At 37.8% G+C, this 20,466-nt stretch overlaps 1 protein-coding gene across 2 annotated transcripts in view; it reads left to right on the top strand.

Annotated features, from left to right (window-relative positions):
- Positions 1-20,466, top strand: part of LOC149573218 (pleckstrin homology (PH) domain-containing protein) — a 380,091-nt gene that overhangs the window by 140,092 nt on the left and 219,533 nt on the right. For both annotated transcript variants that reach the window (XM_089814397.1, XM_089814396.1), the window contains exons 20-21: positions 7,712-7,808; positions 7,987-8,085. In XM_089814397.1, coding sequence (XP_089670523.1) covers positions 7,712-7,808; positions 7,987-8,085 — 196 coding nt within the window. The remainder of the gene's footprint in view (positions 1-7,711; positions 7,809-7,986; positions 8,086-20,466) is intronic.

Here is a 20,466-nt window from a genome sequence, read left to right as displayed (position 1 = left end):
TTTAGATTAGGTCCATGGAAATGTCACTGAATACTCAATAGGAGCCGGCCTAGAGACCGGAGGTTTCACTTCAATTGCTTGTCCCACCAAGAAGTGATTCCCATGTTATGTCAGAGTTACTGAACTTTTTCAGTTCAGTACTGGGTGCAAATTCTGGTACTTAACAGTAACTTGAATGTAGTGTCTTACGCATAAATAGCTACCACAATATCATCACCATGCTAAAAATCTTCATTGCTGTCATGCAAATTAGAACCAACATACATGCTAACTCCTTGCGTTCTTAGAGACCTATAAAAATTGAAGCCATGTACATAGCTGCCATGATAATTTTTACCAGAGCTGAAAACCATGCATCCATCTTTTATTGATATTGTTTAAGACTTTCCATGCTTTCCATCTGAGCGATTGTTTGCTCCCTGCAATTTCTTTGGGTATAGCATCTACCCAGAATAAACCTTGTCTCGATCCATGAACAGTGAATACCAAATTCTGAAATTGTGCACTGATCAAATAGTCATCTTAGTCCAGTTCGTTTAGGCTGACAAAAAATCGCTTTGATACCACTATAATAACCCTAGTCCGACTATAGCTATAAAGTATAAACTAATCTTCAAGTTTCTTCACAAATCAAAAGTTTGACATTTCATCAAACACTTGGCCAACAGATTTATGCTAATACTGTGATAAGCCTAGGACAAAAATCTCTCTGAACAATTGTGGTATTGTAATTTCTTTACAGATTTTAATGCTTTTTTAGTTTTTGAATTGTGGAAAATATGCAAGGAAGTAATAAAAGTGCTGAATGACAAACAGTTTTCTAATAATAGAGCTCTAATTGCAATTTCATTAAACCATCCACATTACACATGTGCAAATTACATCATTTAATCAAACTTGAAATGGAACCTGGCATGGATGAATTATTTCTTTTTGTGAAAGAAAACACAAGAATCGCATGAGAAGATATTGTGAAGAACGATCCCCTCACATTACTGAGGTTGTCTAACAGTGGAATCATATGTTGTACCCCAAATTCCAAACTGACACTTGAAGACGCAGGCTCCAAACAGTCCCTCGAGCCTGTTCACAAACCCTGACTCTGGAAATTGGATTGCAGGTGTGGCAAAGATATTTGCAGACTGCTGAATGCAAACACAGGCCTCTAGTTGGCTAATGCTGGCCTTCCAAACACAATGTAGGCCCTAAAGGTGAAATGCCAGTCACTAATACTTGGACGCATGCTTCTCAAACTCATTTGCAGGTCCTAGGAAGCAAATCACAAGTCTCTAGATATAAAACGTTGGCCTCTTAAACCTCAAAGCTGTCCTCCAAATTGATACGCAGGCCTCTTGATAGGCATGCTACCCAATTAAAACACCAACCGCTGCTCAATTGTGATGATAGCAGCCTCACAATGGCAACTTTGATCCACAGATTTAAATCACTGATGAGTATGGAAAGAAACCGGATCATAATCCTTTCTCAAATGCCTTTAATGTCTACCTGTACAATAAATAGCTCCATCTATTGCAGCGATGACTGACTGCCAACACCACCATCTGTGCTGCCAAATATGACAACTGCTTGAATTAGACTTAATAAAAATGGTAGGTCAACAACTGAGATCCTCAAATCACCCTTTCAACTTAGGAGGGTTGCTATTATGAACTGACTGAATCAACTGCAGGAGTTCGCCAAAAGTGGGGACATTACAATCAGACTGCAATACTATTTCTCCCAACCATTTAAGTCTGCATATGGGATTATTAAGGCAGCAATTGGTCTTAAAGGAGTCATGTGAGAGAGAGAAAGTAATCGTAGGTATTTTCAAGACAGCATTAGAGAGAAAAGAGGCCTGTCTTGACCTGGAAGTGTTCTATTCGAGATTACATGCATTGGCAGCAGGATATATTCAATTTCTAAGAGCTGCGATTCATTTTTAGGGCTCTATTATACCCTGGGATCTCATTCGAGGTTCTTAGTCTGTAGTAAAAATCGTTCTATCAGGCTTAGATGTTTATTGCATTTAGTTCTTTACTTGTATTGAAATGAGAAGAGATAATTGTGACTGGTGTGATTCAGTAATTTGTACTTCAAGCTTTGTATGGCTTTATATATATTGGAAAATCAGATTATTGGTGAAACCAGCTTGTTAGTTTCATGCAAATTGTTTGACAAAATGTCAAACATATAAAAGTGAAAGGATTCAGTACCTAATGTTTTTGCTAAGCAAAAACATAAAAGGTATCCCTTAATCAACACTTGATATTCTTTTGGATGGTGTTTGAGAATATTGCAAGAAAATATGTTCGTTACTTGTAAATTGGATAACCAATAATATATTGTTTTCTTGCAAACCTCCTATAAAGTACTGTGAATCTTGTGTGAATTCGCCTTGAATCCTTTTGCACACATTTGGACCTGGAATATTTTTAAAGAAAATCACCTTTTAATAATAATGCTCAGCGTTACAAAATGTAGCCTATTTTATAATTCTAACCTTGTGCAATCATTATGGATTTTCTTTCTATTTACATGGAGCTTGCTTACATTAGAATATTAGAGAAATCACCATCTAATTGTGATCACTTAACTTGGAGTTCTATAAAAACATTCCAGATCATTTTGTTGATAAAGTTGTTGAGAAACATGCCAGAATTCTTTATAAGCTATCTTATTCTCAAGAAATTTGTGATCCTCCCCAAATAGCCTTGATTTTAGGCATTTCCCAACTCACATTCCCAAATATGAATTCTTTTCCTAGATAAGATAAGATATTAATGTCTAACAAGAGACCACAAACATGCCTAAGGGATTGAAAGTACAAACAGAGGCCAGAAGGCAACAAGACAACCAAACAGTGTGCGAAAGCAAGGAAATCAACAAAGCAAAAAGTAAACAAAGAGAAACAACCCTATACAAGATATTTTGAAATTGCGAAACTAGCGGTTCGTAGTTCTCAAAAAGTAGCTCTAGACCAAAGTATAACTATCTGTGTGCAGAGAAGTTTGGTCGCATCACCAGAGAGAGGAGGGTTGCTGTCATTGATTGTGCATGTGTGTGTAATCTGATTCAACTCCAACTGAGGGGAGAGGAGATGAGTGGGAGCATCAAGGGAGTATTGAAAGGGAGGGAGGCGATCAATATCGATACCCATGGAGGCGAGGAGATTGGAGTCTTGAGCATACTGGCATTGAGTGCGACTAGTGGGGTCTGAGGTTGCAATCGAAGCTGAGGGGAATTGTACACCAAGTAGGAATAATGGGATTTGCCATCAATAGAGTTTGCGAAGCCCCTAAGACTGTGAAGTTGCCAAACCAGATCAAATATCATACAAAGTTTGAACGGATGATCACCAAACTTGGCCAAGATAATACTAGTAGGAGTAGTTGGCTGACAGTAGATGAGGCACCAAAGAAGAACAATCTAAATCCTCTCCACCGAAGCCCAGTCAGTGCCCAATAGGGAGGGCCTTTATATGGTCGAGCTATAAAGGACAATAGGTCTAACTAGGGAGTATACACATTAGACTTGGTATCATAGAAGTGGTGTTTGAAGCATTGCCTCTTAAGTAAAGCAAGTAGGCCTAGCCCCTTGTTGACTTACGACGTCATGGCTAGTCTTAGACTAAAGCGCAGCCCAGAAAACCCGATTCCCAAATATGTGTAGCTTAATGTCATCTCAATCTTGGTCCCTTGAAAAAAGAAGTGGAGATGAGAGGTTTTCAAGTAGTTGAAAACCATAACCCGGGTCTTACCCAAGTTAACCACTAGTTGCCAAGAATCACAAAAGGAGGCCGACGCGTCCAAAAGATGTTGTAACCCACTGGGAGAGGAGAACAAGAGCACCATGTCATCAACAAAGAGAAGGATGGAAATTAAAACTTGGTGAAGATAACACCCATCCTCGGGAAGGTAGAAGCTCCTTAGATATGACTCGAGCTCATCAGTGTATGTACCAAACAGTGTAGGAGAAAGTGGGCAGCTTGTCTTGACCCCAATAGAACTCTAAATGAAATCGGAGAAGCCTAGAGGAGTCTTGATGTGACCAATAACCCTCTCATAATATGATGGCCTCGAGCAGATTCTCGGAGGCCTCAATATCTCTAAGTCTCTGAAGTAGCACTGACTGGGGGAAAGAATCAAAGGCTTTGTGAAAGTCTACAAAGCAGTAGTAGACTTTCACCAAGCAGTGTCGAGCCTCCTTAGTGACGGTCCTAAGGGTGAAAATGTGGTCCGTAGTATGAAAATCTATTCTAAAACCAGGTTGGCCTTTGGCCCTGCTACCTAATCTGTGTAGCTATCTCATGAGAGTAATATGCAAAACTATGGCATAGAATTTGGCAAAGGTATGCCCAATCATAAATGGTCTTGTAATTACCCGAATTAGAGGTCAGCCAAGCTTTGTGCATCAGGTGAATAATATGGTGAGACCAAGATGGCGAAAAACCAATACACACCACTCTGTTGAAGAGATCAGCAAGAAATGAACCAAGAACAAAAATCTCTAGCTTCAAGAGCTCTGTTGGGAACCCTTTGTCATTTATAGTCTTACTACAACTCATGGTTCTAATGACCTCGATAATAATAGATATGATAAAGAGGTTGTAGTGGGGGGTGGGGATGCAAAGGGGAGGTTGAGTAGGAATGTTGTAGAAGGTGACGATGTAGGAGATAAGGAAGCTCAAATCCAAGTCAGCGGGGAAAGTGGATTGGTGGAGAAAGAGCGTGCGTTAGAAGTGCTTCAGGGATGTCCGAAGGGGAGAGTGAGGGACCGACATTGCTCAAGGTAGAAAGGACGCTTCTTCCAATGAAGGAAGCTATGGTAGGAGAGCCTAATTTGGGGGAAGGAGGGATGCTGATTGGTAAAGATGGAACGATAAGGCGATGGAAGGATTTTTAGCCGTCATGAAACTAGCGATTCTGGGGACAAGAACTGGGGAAGAGGATTGCGTGAAAGAGAGGACGATAGACTCCTGGATCGCTACGAGATGAGATCAAACATAATGGAAGCACAAGATAGGTTTGTGAAGGGAGCGGCTCGAAGAGCGCATCTGAGGTGGTTGATGAAGAAGTTATGATCAACGTCAACAAAGGAAAAGGTGGTGCGGGTAGGTGAGGGCAACGTAGAGGGGTAGGGGAGAGGATAGGGGTGGGGGGGGGGGGGGGGGTGAAGAGAGGGGCACGCAAGGTGAGGCTAAGGACCAAGTGGTCAGCCAATGGTAAGGCTAGAGATAGAGATCTGGCTAATGAAGGGGATGAGGGAGGTGTAGGCATGGACGTAGTCAACAATACAAGCACCGCCACAATGGGGCCAGCAAGTAAACAACTCCGAGCCGGGGAAGCAAGGGAGCCTGTTAAGAACCATGAGAGAAGACGACTCATAGAGATGGAGGTGTTTACCATACCATGTCAGGGGGCCATCGATGTCATTAGAGGAATATTGTAAGCCAATCGTATCACTGCTTGACTCATAAGTACATAGGGAGTTTGTCCGCCGATCATGAAAAGGAGCTTGAAAAGCAAGTTCCCCAAAGGTGAAAATTTGTCAGTCCAGTCATTGAGGTCATCAAATGGGTACCCTCAAGGCTGTGAACCGCATAAGAAGTAGGCGGTAGGAAATAACAAACAACGATGAAAAGATCTCTGTCTAGTTTGCCTTTTGATGCGGACCCACATGAATCTAGCAAGGTTGTCAAAATATATAATAGTTGTCATGCTGACAAGGTAGTTACGAATGAGGTAGTCAACCCCACTCAAACCTTTAACACCCCCAGAAAATCTGACCTCATCCCAATGAGTTGAAAGCAATTGATACCCAATAATCTTGGGAAGAGGACAGGTCGGGCTCTTATCTGTCTTTGTAACAAGAATAACATTTGCAATGCCAATGACATCCATAAAAGACCAGGCAATGACCAAAGAGTGCCATTACCGTTCCAACAATGCACAATCAAGGAGTAACTGAACCTCCCCACCTTGTCCCCATCGATGAGCGTCATTTGGCCTAGGGAGCTGACCTACATTCCTAACGATGCGGAGAATGATCTCTAATAATTGCCTTAAGGTTGCGGATAACTTCCCATTTACCCTCCAAGCAGGCTGTAGCCACTAAGGTTCGGCTATGTTTAAGCTCTGTAACTTGTGACTTGGTGAGATCCTCATCAAGGTAGATTTTAGATGGTAAAGGGAAGAGCTTTCTATGAGCCCTTAAAACTTGCAGCCTATCTGATGTATTAAGAAATCTAATAAAAAATATGGTCATACCCTATCCATGCTCTGTCGATGAGAATTTAAAAAGCTCTAGCTGGTTGTGGAGGAAGGCATATGCCTTATCAACTGGTTCAGTAGTAGAGGATTGGAGGTCACAAACTTTCAGATTAAGTTCCCTAGCTCTCCTTGCCCATTCTTCTGATAACTTGGATTACACAAGCTCCTCAACACCAACCAACGAAAGTTGCTACTGCTGTTGATTCATGTTATTGCAAACTTCTGCCCATGTTTTTAATTGTCTTTCTGTGTTGCTTTTCTGCATATTATGACAGCTAAGGAGTTCATTTTGCATCTCTTTAATGGCTTTAATCTTTGTAGCATGAATAGATATCTCATCGAGATGCTGTTTGATGTCCAATGCCTCAGCATTAATGGTGGAATCCTGAAGTTCGAGTGCTTTATATTTAATCGTAAGAGAAGTGAGGGATTCCTTGAGTTTTTTATTCTCTTGCTCCAATGCTGATAACCTTTCAGCAAAATCCATCTGAGAAGGTTTTCTTCTATGGTAAATTAATTTTGGGCTAGGCTTATCCTCCATAAACCGTGAAGCAACCCAATGAAACAGCGAACTGTGAAGCAACCCAATGAAACAGTGAACTGTGAGCTGAAGAAAGCAAGCAGAGGACTGTGGAAACCGTCAACTTTGTGGATCCCTACAGGATAAGCATCTAAGCTGGACAGGTAACACAAAAAATGACAGTCACCAAAATTGCAAAATCCACTGCCAAAATTGCAAAATCTGTAAATTTCAGTCAATCAACCTAGATCAAACACAACAATTTGCAGCAAAATATTGGAAGAATCACAGGTCAATCCCAATTTGCAATTTGCAGGATAACTTGAATTGGTCCCACAAAGAACTATGGATTAATCAGATAAATTTAAATCGAACTTTAGCTTTTTGGCCTCTTTTTTAATTATTCTCAAATCCCATTTATTTTAATTCTTTAGCCAATGGGAAAAAGTAGAAGAGTAGGCTAACATTATCATCCATTTATTTATTGACATACTATACAAAAGGGGATATTACAATAGGATTACCATCATACTAGATACAAATAACTAATAACACGTACCCTAATTGTTCATCTTAAATATCATAAAATGTCTAACATTCACCAATCCAAACCAAGCATGTTTTTACTTGTATACATTTATAACAAATAATAAAAGATTGGGGTTATAATGAAGAACCACAGCTAGAAGTAAACTTGTACAACTTTGGGATCCAATAAGTTAAAAAACTGAATTGTGTTCCACATATAGTAGAAATGATTTGTTTTGCATCATGACATATCACTTGCATTCATATCTTTCTGTCATGGCCATGTGATGTTCAAAATTCAACAAAAAGGAGATCAATGTTTTTTTTAATATACATTGCACACCATACCATAATGACAAGTTTTATGTTGCATCTCTTGAAATTTGTGCAGCCTAAGAGGAAAGCAGGTTTGCAATATACCTAAAGAATTAGTTGGCAATGTGGAAAATGTACTTGCAGTTTGTGATGCAGGCCAGTTCAATAACAAGGTGTGCATCTGCATGGCTAGTGCTCATTCTTCTTTAATGATTGACGCTTTATAATTAATTTATATTCCAACCTTTACAATGTAGAAAATAGTTTCTTGTTAGATATGTTTCAAAGAGAATTTCATTTCAATCTTTTCTCATACTCAACATTTACACATTATGTTTTGCATGGCTTCAGGTGGCAGAGTTAGTTAACACATTGATTTTGCGATGTGATGATGAAAACTCAACACAAATTTGGCAAAAGAGACTCCAAGGAGCTATTTACAGAGCATCGGTCTCTTTACAACCTTGCTTGAAGTCCTTATCTGTGATTTTAGTTGCAACTATTCAAATGAAATAAATATCATTTTGCTTTATGCCTTGCGATATGTTAATTTCAGATAGACAATATTATTGCATATATTCATGAATTGTTTACATATGTAACATTTTCCAAGGGCATGGAAAAACTGCAAATGTCATTGCCTTCCCAATACTGAAATCTACTATAATTTGAAGTTAGAATAGGAAAAAGATTTTTATGCTCATTTTAATTAGTTGTCTCTTTAGATTATTGTTCAACAAGAACAATCCCCAGGGGTCTACCCAATGTCCTACAGACCCTAGGGACCTATGCACTTGGAAGTGACCTCCCCCTTTAGACTGCATATTCCTTCTGATGCATAAAAACAAAAAGGGTAATTTTTTAAGGAGAAAATTGCTGAAAACCCGTAGAAAAACAAATAGGGGGAGGATCATTATTGTGAATTAGGTACATGTATTAATTTTAAAATGTTTTTTTCTTCATTTAGTTTAAGTTTTTTAAATAGCTATTCCTCATCATGTCTAGGCCTTCTCCAAAACTACATTCCCATTTTCCCATGTCTTTGTAACCTAGATATTTTAAGATATGGTTTTTTGAAATGCTCCTTTCTATTTTCGTTAAGTACTCTTTCAATTTGCTTGACCAATTTATAGGCATTTTGTTAAACAATGGCAGGAAAATAATGGTTTAAAATTTCTGAACTAGACATGTGAACTGCAGGAATTGATCTCTCAAATAATATGGAAATTTATAAAGAGGGCAACAACCAATAAAATAAAATCACAAGAGCATATAATAATTAGGATAAAATCTCTACATTGAAGCTCTTATAACAATTTATTCTCTACATTTAGTGAGTAGCTGATATCATTTCTATAAGATTTGGCTATGAAGGCAGCCACCAAAGATCTAGAGGCAATTGGAGAGCACAATGACTAAAAAGAATCAATATGATAAGAATAAACTGTATTTTCACCAAGAACACAATGCCATTAATTGAAAGTACATAAGGGATCCTTTGATAAAAGAGGTCAAGGCACAAATGTAGGTGTTGATGACAGAATGACAAATATCATTGTCTCATTACATGATAATCAAGAGACAACTTATCAACCACCCAAGATTGAATGACATGTACAACAAAGGTGGATCGTACTCCAATATGTATTAAAGTTTGTGCAACAAAGGTGTGATAAAGTGATAAGTGTACTAAAGGCGGAGTCAACACAAAGTGGCATGTGATAACATGATAACACCCCCTAAAGTAAAAATGCTCCTAAAATTCCTATGTGGTACCTATGTAAGCTAAAGTAAAGTGTAATTATGACCTAGGTTTGAATTAACCAAGGTAAAATAGCTTAATTACACCAACACCCCTCTTTAAGTGCAATTTAGGGAGAATGTACAAAAGTTGAAAATGCAAAATAGGTCTTAGCTACTAGGCAATATTGGGTACCTGTGTACAAATCCAATGCAATCTCTCACAAGTGGAGAAATAGGGAAAACCATGTGGGACAAAACTCCTCCCCATAAGAAAGATGAAAATACAAAATAACACTAAAAGAAGATTGAGGACAAAACCCCATGTGAGGAAAAAGTCAGCCCCATAAGAGAGAAGAAGAGACACCTATGGTATATGCTTCAAGCTAGATGAAGAAGATACTCCATGATTGATGAACAATATTCTTCCCCTTACGAAGAAACAAAAGGAAGGGTGTATGAATGAAGTCTCTTAGATCTTAGAAGGAATATGTAGAAACATCAAGATATATGGAGTATTTGAAAATTGTTCAAGTGTCCCCATGTCGATGCTGGAAATTGCCTACCCTAGATCATGTGTACTAGGCTAGACTACTGAACAAGACGATTCAAGATCTAGTAAAGATAAATAGAGAACAATATCCAAAGACTCAAGTATTGACCTTGTGCAAGGCCCAGAGAATTCCCAAAGGAGATGTCCAAGCCCCCAACTAACAGCCACACATTAGAAACACAACAGCAACACAAGATTTGATACTAAAATCAATTCTTTATTCATAATTCAATTGCTTACATGCAATGTGCCAAGCTTTAAGGCCTTTCTGGTTTCTGCCAAATACAAAGAAAGTAATAGTGTTGCAAGACCTTGCAACATCCAAATGCTCCCAACCCTAGCTAGCCCAAATATGTATTAGCACAACAATTTGGTAGAAACTCCAAGCAAGAGCTAAACTTGTGCTCGCAAGCCACCAAGCAACCTTCTTGTTTCCTAAGCTCACACTTAACTACTAGCTCTGGTAAACTTTTCTTCTCTGAGCTACTCTTCCTTAGTTGACGTCCCTATGACTACCTACAATAGTATGCCAAACCCCTCTTTTATACTTTCACGGCCACAAGTCAGCCTGTTGCAAATAGAATCATCTAGAACCCAAATAACCATAAAATGCCTTAGTCGACTGACAACAATTATTAAATGCACAGAGGTTAAATAATGAAGACCTTAAATAGGTCTTCACACATCCCACAATCGATCCATGTTAGATCATGCGCAACACGAATTAAATGCTCTAAGTTGGCCAATCAAATCTCCCAACAACACCATTCGGTGAGTCAAACCCCCGAGTGTTAGTAGCAAGCATTGAGCACGGCAAGTATATATTGAGCATACCTAGCAAGCACATCCACCAAGCTCCCACAAGCATCATTGACAATTAGTTTCACCAAGCAGCATATCAACTAAGCACCTCAAGTATCACCGAGCTCCATCAATGACCACGTTCCTTGGGTGAAACTATAACCAGGAACTACCCCAATAATGACCAAGCATCACCTCTTCTACAACCGTGTCCTTGAACTCCAAGGTCAAAAGAACTCCAACATGCAAAATTCTCAACTACCCCGAGATGCTCCAACATTAGACACCGTAGGTGCGAAAAGATGTTCTTAGTACCTGGAAGAACATCTTTCGGGATTCAACATATAAACCCCAAACTGGTTCTTCTCATATATGTTTTCCAAGTCTTCAACTTTTACACTCTTTGCTCTATTCCACTGTTGCAAATCCTTTTCAACAATAGACAACTTCACATTTGTCTTTGCTATGCCACAGGTTTGTTTCCCATGGTAAACCCTTCAAGAATCCTTCAACTCAACTTGCCTACCAAAACCTAGGTTCCTCCTACCGAGCTCTACATTCTGCAAAGGAATCAGTGAAAACTTCCTGCGACCCTTCTCAACAGTAAATACATTCTTGACACAATCATGCACAACCCTGCAATCATATTGCCAAGGTCTACCAAGTAATATGTGACAATTGCTCATGTCCACAATATCACACAACATCTAATCAACATACTGTCCAATCTAAAAATTAACAAGACATTGCTCCCTCACTTCCAAAGCATGTTCATCTTGCAACCAACTAATTCTATAAGGACAAGCATGTCTCACTCTCTTCAATCTAAGTTCCAACCATCTCCTCAGCAACTAGGTTATCAGTACTACTACCATCCATAATCACATTCTAGCATTTACCTCCAGACTTACAACAAGTCTTGAACAAATTTCTCCTTTGACAAGGTTCTAGTACCTTCTTAATAAACAACACTTGCTGAACCAACAAGTTCTCCTCCCGCTTGGGCTTATTCATCGCGTGGTCAGCCTCATTTACCCCAAGAGTCCTTCGATCACCGACCTTCCTATCAAGATTAGGACATTTAGAAGATCTATGTCCTTCTTCCCCACAACAAAAACAATTACCCTTAAATGCACCTCTACTTGTTCTTCTCTTCTGCTCAATAGGTTTTGGTTCATCTTCAACAATCTGTTTATCTTTCACCGAGTGATCCTGTTTCCTCTTCCCTCGGGAATTACCTTGATGTCTTCTCTTCAACTTATCTTTTGCCTTCAGAGCATAATGATAAGCATCCTCAACTGAATCAATCTTCAACATACCAATCTCATCTTGAATATTGAATCTTAGACCATTAATATATCTAGCCATCTTTTCCTTAGAATGTTCTCTATGCTCAAACCGAAAGTCAACATGTAAAACTCCTTAGTATATTCCTTCACAGACTTATCCTTTTGTTTTAGATTCTACAATCTCTTAAACAACTCAATTCATAATCAACAAGAATGAACTTAGCTTTTAGTTTTGTCACCATCAATCTCCACCTACTAATCTTCATTTCACCTTCTTCTCCTCTATCTCTTTTCAATTCTTTCCACCATAAAGAAACATGTCCTTTCAACTTAGTTTATGCCAACCTCACTTTGAATGGATCTCCAATATCCTCTTTGTAGTCTTCCAACTCACCAATCCAATCAATCAGGTCCTCGAGATTCAAAGTACCTGAGAAATTAGAAACCTCCATCTATGCTTCAGCTCTAGCTGAGCTTCAAATCTATCGAACCGACCAATCCTGTCTTCCATAGATCTCTCCACGTAATCGGTTCTATCTGCTCCACAAGATCCAACAATCTCAAAGTCTTCATCAACTTCCTCTTAACCATCTTCAATACCTACATTCCTCGGTACACCAGCTATAATTCTCATGATCTCAGCAACCATATCATTCTTTATCAACTCCACATCTTAGATTTGAAATCTTATCTAACCTTCTCTGAAATCGTAGTCTCCATAGCATCACAGAGATTTGTAATTGCCCTAGGGTCCACTCTTATCAGAGGCATCTTCCAAGGCCCTCGTAAACCCTCTACAAAAAATCGACCACTTGAGCACCTTGTGACAAACTTGAGTTGTTTGCAAGTTAGATCGCAACCTTCCACCTTGCACGAACAATAGGAAGGGTTTCACAAGTTCAAGAACATGGATCTGCAATACAAATCACACGAATTCTCAGTGATTATGCCCTAATAATCACCCACCAGATCAACCTTAAACTCTGAACCACCTAATGCCCTGCAAGGCTTAGTGAATCACCAAAGGAGATGTCCAAGCAGCCAGTTAACAACCACATAGCAGAAACACAACATCAACATAAGATCTGATACTAAGTCAATTCCTTTTTCATAAATCAATTGATTACATGCAATTTGTTGGGCTTTAAGGTCTTCCTAGTTGGGGTCAAATACAAAGAAAGTAATAGTGCTGCAAGACCTCTCAAGATCTAATAGCTCCCAACCTTGGCTATCCCAGATTTGTATTAGCACAACCATCCGGTAGAAACTCCAAGCAAGAGCTAAACTTATGCTCGCAAGCCACCAAACGACCTTCTTGTTTTCTAACCTCACACTTAGCTACTAGCGGTGCTAAACTTTGCTTCTTTGAGCTACTCTTCTCTACTTGACTTCCCTTTGTTTGCCTACAACACTTCCCCAAACCCCTCTTTTATTCTTGCACAACCACAAGTTGGCATGTTACAAATAGAATCATCTAGAACCCAAATAACCATAAAATGTGATAGTCGATTTACAACAATTATGAAGGGTACATTGGATAAATAACCAAGACCCCAAATAGGTCCCCACCCATCCCACAATCGATCCATGTCACGATAATGCGCAAGATGAATGAAATACACTTAGTCAACTGATCAAATCTCCTAAGAACATCATTCGGTGAGCCAAACCACCAAGTGTCAGCAACAACCACTGAGCACGCCAAGTATAGACCGATTGTACCGAGCAAGCACATCCATCGAGCTCTTACAAGAATCACCGAGCACAGGTTCCACCGAGCAACATATCAATTGAGCACCCCAAGCATCACCAAGCTCCTTCTGTTACCGAGTTCCTCGAATGAAACTATAACGAAGAACTACTGCAATAGTGACCTAGCGTCACCTCTTCTTCAATTGAGTCCCTCAACTCCCAAGGTCAAAAGCACTCCAACATGCAAGATTGCCAACTAGCCTAGGATACTCCTGCATCAAGTATCTCCTTTGAAGACAAAGAGACCTCCAAATTTTGGTCCAAAGTATCCAAAGTCATGTCAAATTATGAAGGATGATCATGTAGAGAAAGTTTTCTCTCACAAAAATTGAAGAAGGTTCCTCTTCATTAAAGAGAACATTGTAACATCCCCATTTCTAAGGTTCATTTGCTGATGTCAAAACTTACAAGAAGTTATAGTAGATTTAATGCATATATATATATATATATATATATATATATATATATATATATATATATATATAGATGTATATATGTATGTATGTATGTACATATGTACGTGCTAGTATATATATACATCCACATTGTTGTCCTGCATTTTCTCACCACAAAATGCAGGTAATACTATGAAATGTTTTCAACTTAGTTTCACATTTCTCTAAGCTTAGTTCGTTATTTAATTGGTTAGTATTGATCAACAATTCAATTCCAATTGATATAATGAATTCTTTTACTGAAGGCTTTTGTTAAGTCTTTTTAGTATTTCTGTTTGTTGAGCCTATGCTTGATTTTTAAAGCCTTCAACGTCCTTTTCCTCGTTTTTGTGTGTTTGTTAGGTTTTGGTCTTTTGGTTTTGCTTAAGTCATTGCTTTCGATTTTCCCTTCGATTCGATCTAGCGTAAGGCTTAATCGGAGTTGGCAATCAAAAAATATGACCATTTTAGTGTCCAAAAATTGGACCTTTTAGGTGCAACTGCATGAATTAAAAGTATCATTTTATATTTTGATTTTGTCATTCACTTGTAGAAAAATATAACATAAATTCATTTTATGCTATGTTTTTAAGTTACTTTATCATTTCATTTCTTCAGTTAAAGTAACTATAGTGCACTTTATGTTATATTTTTAAGTTGAGTTGCTTTTTAAATTTTCACTTAAGTGACTATATTAACTATATAGTTTAATATAATTTTTGAGTTTTAAATCAAAACATTTAAATAAATATTTCTTTTAAGCTAATATTGGTACATACTATATTAACTATATAGTGTAAATATTATTTATGACCCATTTGAGTAATATTTCTTCAAAAATTAAATTAACATGTGGTTAATTAATCACTTAAGTTGTGCATAACATGTCTACAAGCACATTTTCATCAAAATATGCAATTGCTCCCAAAAGGTGCAATTTTGAATGAAAATGCCTTTTGAAAACACATAAAACATGTTATTACATGTGTTTTAAAATATGCAATGACTCCCAAAAGGTGAGACATGCATATTTGTGTGTTTTGAAAACATGTAGTGACCTCCAAATGGTGCGATTTTGCACTAAAGGTCATTTCTGAGTAAGATTTAAAACATGCATATGCACCTAAAAGGTGCGATTTTGCGTATGGCTTCCATTAGATACATGTAATTGCACCTAAAAAGTGCTATTTTTCCTATAGACTCCTTTTCATGAGATTTTAAAACATGTAGTTACACCCAAAAGGTGCAATTTGAATAGGGAGTCTTTTTTGAAGATTTTAAAACATGTAATGGCACCCAAAAGGTGTGATTTGACCCCAGGAGCATGCATTTGTCTTCAAGAAACCCAATTTTGAAGATTGAAGAGAAATCTTTATGCACTTGTCCTCCAAGAACACGTTTTTGCTTAAGATCACCAAATTTCTTCATTCCAATTCAAGGAAATCTTCTACCTAGGGTCAGTTTTGCATTTGAATGCAGTTCCATGCATTAAACGTTGAATCTCCATGCAATAAATGTCATTTTTCATTCCATTTGAGGGCATTTTTCATTCCATTTGAGGGCATGTTTTGGTAAAAAAATGCCCAGACTTGGGCCATTTGGGATCACATTTTCGCATATATGGAAGGCGTTTTGTGGTATTGATGCATCCCATTGCTATAGGAAGTTAGATGTTTGACATTCAATGCCAAGACCGATCTATGTAATGGCAGATTGCGACCACGTTTTTTGATTAAAAACATCTCATTAGCTTGCATTCATTGAAAACGTTGGGGTTTTTGGGGATTGTAGGGTATGTTTTGGGCATTCTTATCCAAAAACACCTCATTGGATGCTCCTTTCGAATTCATCATTGCAAGGTTGAAGAGGTCCAAGTTTGTTTGAGATTTTTTCAAAGTTGGAACTTCTTCCCCTTCTTTCTTGACATATTAATCTCCAAGTAAGTAGACATTTTCCATTTTGCTAATTAATTCATGCTTATCTTGCTGATTTGATTTATGTTTTAGCTTGATGTTACACACTTGTTGATGTAGATGCCATAAAAACTGCATTTTCTCTTTAAAACGATGAAAAGTCTCATTTTCATGATTCTTTCTTTCAAAAGAAAGGACGATCATTCGGATTTTCTTTTGAAGGCAGCCCATTAGAAAAGGTGAAAGAATACAAATATTTAGGGATTGGCTTCGGCCACACGCTTAGCTGGGAGACTTGTAGAGTTAAAAGGATATAGGAGGGACAAAAGCTGCTATATCTGCTGCAAAACAAATGTAGGAACGTCAAGCTATGGGACTGGAAGACCAAGAAAACTCTATTTGGTTTGCTGGTCACTCCAATTGTTCTTTATGATTACGAGGTTTCGAGGGGCAGCATGGCAAAGTGTGAGTGGAGACAACTAGAGAGGATCTAGAAACATCTAATCACTACTAAAATCAAGGTCAAGACATTTGTATCTTAGAAATCCTATTAGCAAAAACTAGTATGTACCCATCAGAGGTGGCTGACATAACCTAGTTAATAAGTTATTTAAGAAAACTTGACAACATGGACAGTCAACATTGGCCCAAAATTGCAATACAAGAGGACTTGGCTCGAAGGAAGAAGACTTGGATGAAACAAAACATAAAGTCATTGAGCATGTGGAATATCAAGTTGCAAGAGTGTCCTACCAATAACATGGAAATAAAGAAGTTCGTTAGGGGAAAATTTCAAACTGCCATGTGGTCTCTTAAAATGTGTCGGAAAAAGACACATTATATCAAAGTTTTCAATCCTTCTAAGGAGCATGGGGATCAAGCATATCTGGGCTCAGCTATTAATAGTAAGGCTAGGATGTTAATTGCTCAGTTGAGGACAAGATCACATCCTCTTAGATGTGAGATTGGTAGATGGGAGAAGCTTAAAGAGGAGGAGAGAATTTGCAGATTCTGCGAAAAGGGGTGGTTGAGACAGAATGTCATTTTCTTACTGATTGCAGGGCATATGAGAATATTTGGGCCCAATACAGGGTCTTTCCGTGTGGTCTCTTAACATGGGTCGCAAAAAGACACATTATATCAAAGTTTTCAATCCTTCTAAGGAGCATCGAGATCAAGCATATCTAGGGTCAACTATTGAGGACTGGATCACATCATCTCAGATGTGAGATTGGTACATGGGAGAAACCTAAAGATGAGTTGGAGGAGAGGATCTGCAGATTCTGCGAAAAAGGGGTGGTTGAGACGAAATGTCACTTTCTTACTGATTGCAAGGCATATGAGGATATTTGGGCCCAATACAGGGTCATCTGAGGGGATGGCATAAGCTTACACAGTTTGTTCGATGATGATAAGATACGATCAACAGTTGGTTTGATTGTCAAGATTCATTGCAGGAGGTTGGATCTGGAAAGGAATCAGGATTAAGGCTTTTGATTTGTGGTCCCTTAGATCGATGGTCTCGTGGACGTCATTAAAATCCTTCATTCATTCATTCCCAAATACCAAATTCGAGTTTGCATGTTGAGGTATCTTGCTTGTTAACATGTTTGAAGGTACATGTTTCTTTTGTGTTTGTTTTCATTGTTTGTTTGCTTGCTTTTTTGTTTTTAATTTGGAAGAAGTTGCAAGTTCTTTTCCAAGAACTTGAGCACGTTTCACTTCACTCCACCTTCCATCATCAGATGCGCATCTTTTCATTCCATTTTTGCCATCACATGTCAAGGCACATTGCATCCATTCTTTTCATATGCAATTACACTTCATGAGCGATTACATGTAATTCTACTTTTCATGTCATAGCACTTTATATCTCATTCTCTACATGTAATTACATGTAAACTCATCTTTCATCCACATTTACATACAATCTCACTTTTCGTTCACAATTACATGTCACATATACATGTAATTCACTTTTTGTGCAATGACGTCTTGAAAACCCTTTTTGACTTAAAGTCACTTTTTAAGAGTAAAATAATTTCATTTATAAGCATTCTCATGCATTCAACTTTCATGCCTTAAAGCATATCCATAAATGCTCACTTTTACCTCATGTTTCCATCTTCTCAAGCCATATTTCAGCCCTTACATATGCATGTTATCTTCTTTCAAGATCATCACACTAGATCTTTGAAGTATCTAATGCATACTTCAAAACTTTGTTGCTGATCAAGAATCAATGTTTTTATGGAAGCAATATCTTTTTATGATGTGTTCACATTTTGGAATTTTCATGTTGCAGCACAAGCACAAAAAATGCCTTCATTCACAAAATTGAAAGGAAAAATGAAATATCACTATGATAAAGAATTGGCTCATACAACTCCATCTCATGTCATATTGATTTTTGATAGTGTGTCAGATATAGAGATTAGACATGTGGATATGATTGATTTCTTTTGAAGAATAGGTCTTGCAAATCATGAAATGAAATGCATCAAAAGGAGTAATATTCATTTGGTGTCTACATTTCCTATGGCTGTCCTGGAACTAGAGTTTGTTCTAGGATGTGCAAAGCGTTTCATTCCAAAGGCTAATACGATCAAGGATGCAAATGGTAATGTCATTATTAGTCTTAATCCTAAGGTCATTGAACAATTTTTCGAAGTACCACATAGTGCAGATTGTGTGGATTTGACAAAGGAAGCATCTTCGGAAATATGGAATGAAAATAAGGGAAATTATAAAAAATATGTTAATTTATATTGGTTGGATTTTGAGAGAAACAATTTCTCAAGATGGCCTAAAACCATTCATAGATCCAGTTTCAAGCCAGAATACAAAGACTTGATTACTCTTCTTAGCAGAATATGTGGTCTCAAGGATTTTTAGTGATTTTGAACCATGGATGTACAAGTTCATTTTTCAAATCATTGGCAATAAGGAACATATCTTTTGGGGAGAGCTTATCAGCACTGCACTTTGTGAGCAGCCACTCAATGTAGGAACATCAACACTGTCTACATGAATTCTCGTCTATATTGTTGTTGCTTTGGGATCTTTTTCAGGACTTTCAACCAATGTATACCATCTTCAAGTTCTAGTTTGGGAATATTATGACTGGATTACTTTGACAAATATTATCACCATAGGAGAGTTCAAGATGCATTTTTTGGACATTTCTGGTGCTTGTTTGATAAGTAGTTGTTAGTGAAAAGAGTGTCTAATGGGGCTTGGGATAAGGTTAATCAATATGGTTGCATCTTTATTCTGTTTCCAACTTTTACGTATTTGAGAGTTGGGTATTTCAAAGGAGAACCATATACCATACCTAGGTATGCTACTAATAGGATCATTCTGGTGGAATTGGCCAGACAACTCATGGAGGTTCTCTCTGATCAACATACTATGCATAAACCATCTATCGGTATTTCTTTTGCCAAACCCTTGGCGATCAGACATTATATGATCATTTCTGTACACAAAGCAAAAGCCATAGAAGCAAAACTTCTAGTTGATTACATTGAAGAAATTCAAAGCCATATATGATTTTGCTTACATAGAGATGAAATTAACAATTAAGAGAGCATTTACTCATGTCCATCAAATAGAAGACATTTGGATTGATATGTAGACAAAGTTGGATATCATGAATGGACTATTGCAAGTTAACATTGCAACAGATTATTGATCTTAATATGCTTGAAATTCCATTTGATTTTCAAATTGAAGATGATGGTAAAATGACAACAAAAAGAAGGTACTTCTATCCTTGATCAATTTTAGTCTATTATGGCAAACACCAACAAGTGGTTGAAATCAAAGGTTTAAAAGGGGTTAATCCAGTGTTGGGTTTTGATTGTGGAAGTTTTCGTCCACTTGGAAGAAAGTCACAATTAAAAATTGCAGGCAAAGATGGTGCATCTTTGTCTGATAGAAAGAAATCCCTCAAATTCAAATTGAAAGTTGGAAAGTGATTTAAAGTATCTCGGACACCTGAACAAGCTCAAGAGTTAGAAGGAGAATTAGATGAAGGACTTGATGAATAAGATGAGGAAGAAGGAGAAGTAACGATCATATCTCCTCCAAGGCCTACACAAACTCAGGGACCATCTATGCAGGAAGCACCTTTTTTAGGTGCGACAAATGATGATGTGGATTCATTCTCCACCATTTTCACACCTTCTATACCAACCTCAAAAGTAAATACATCGTCTCTTCCTATATCTTCAGCAACTCCTCCCATTTTAACAACTGAATAATGCGAACGCTTAGGGATTGTGTTTGAGGATTTTCCAACCCTCAGAGAAGGTTAAGTTTCTTAGCTTGATACATCCTTGACTGGT

Source organism: Cupressus sempervirens, chromosome 2 (genome assembly GCF_028749045.1).
Source record: "Cupressus sempervirens isolate cs-2001-9-10 chromosome 2, ASM2874904v1, whole genome shotgun sequence".
In the NCBI taxonomy this organism is placed as follows: Eukaryota; Viridiplantae; Streptophyta; class Pinopsida; order Cupressales; family Cupressaceae; genus Cupressus; species Cupressus sempervirens.
This window is presented reverse-complemented; position numbering and strand designations above follow the sequence as displayed.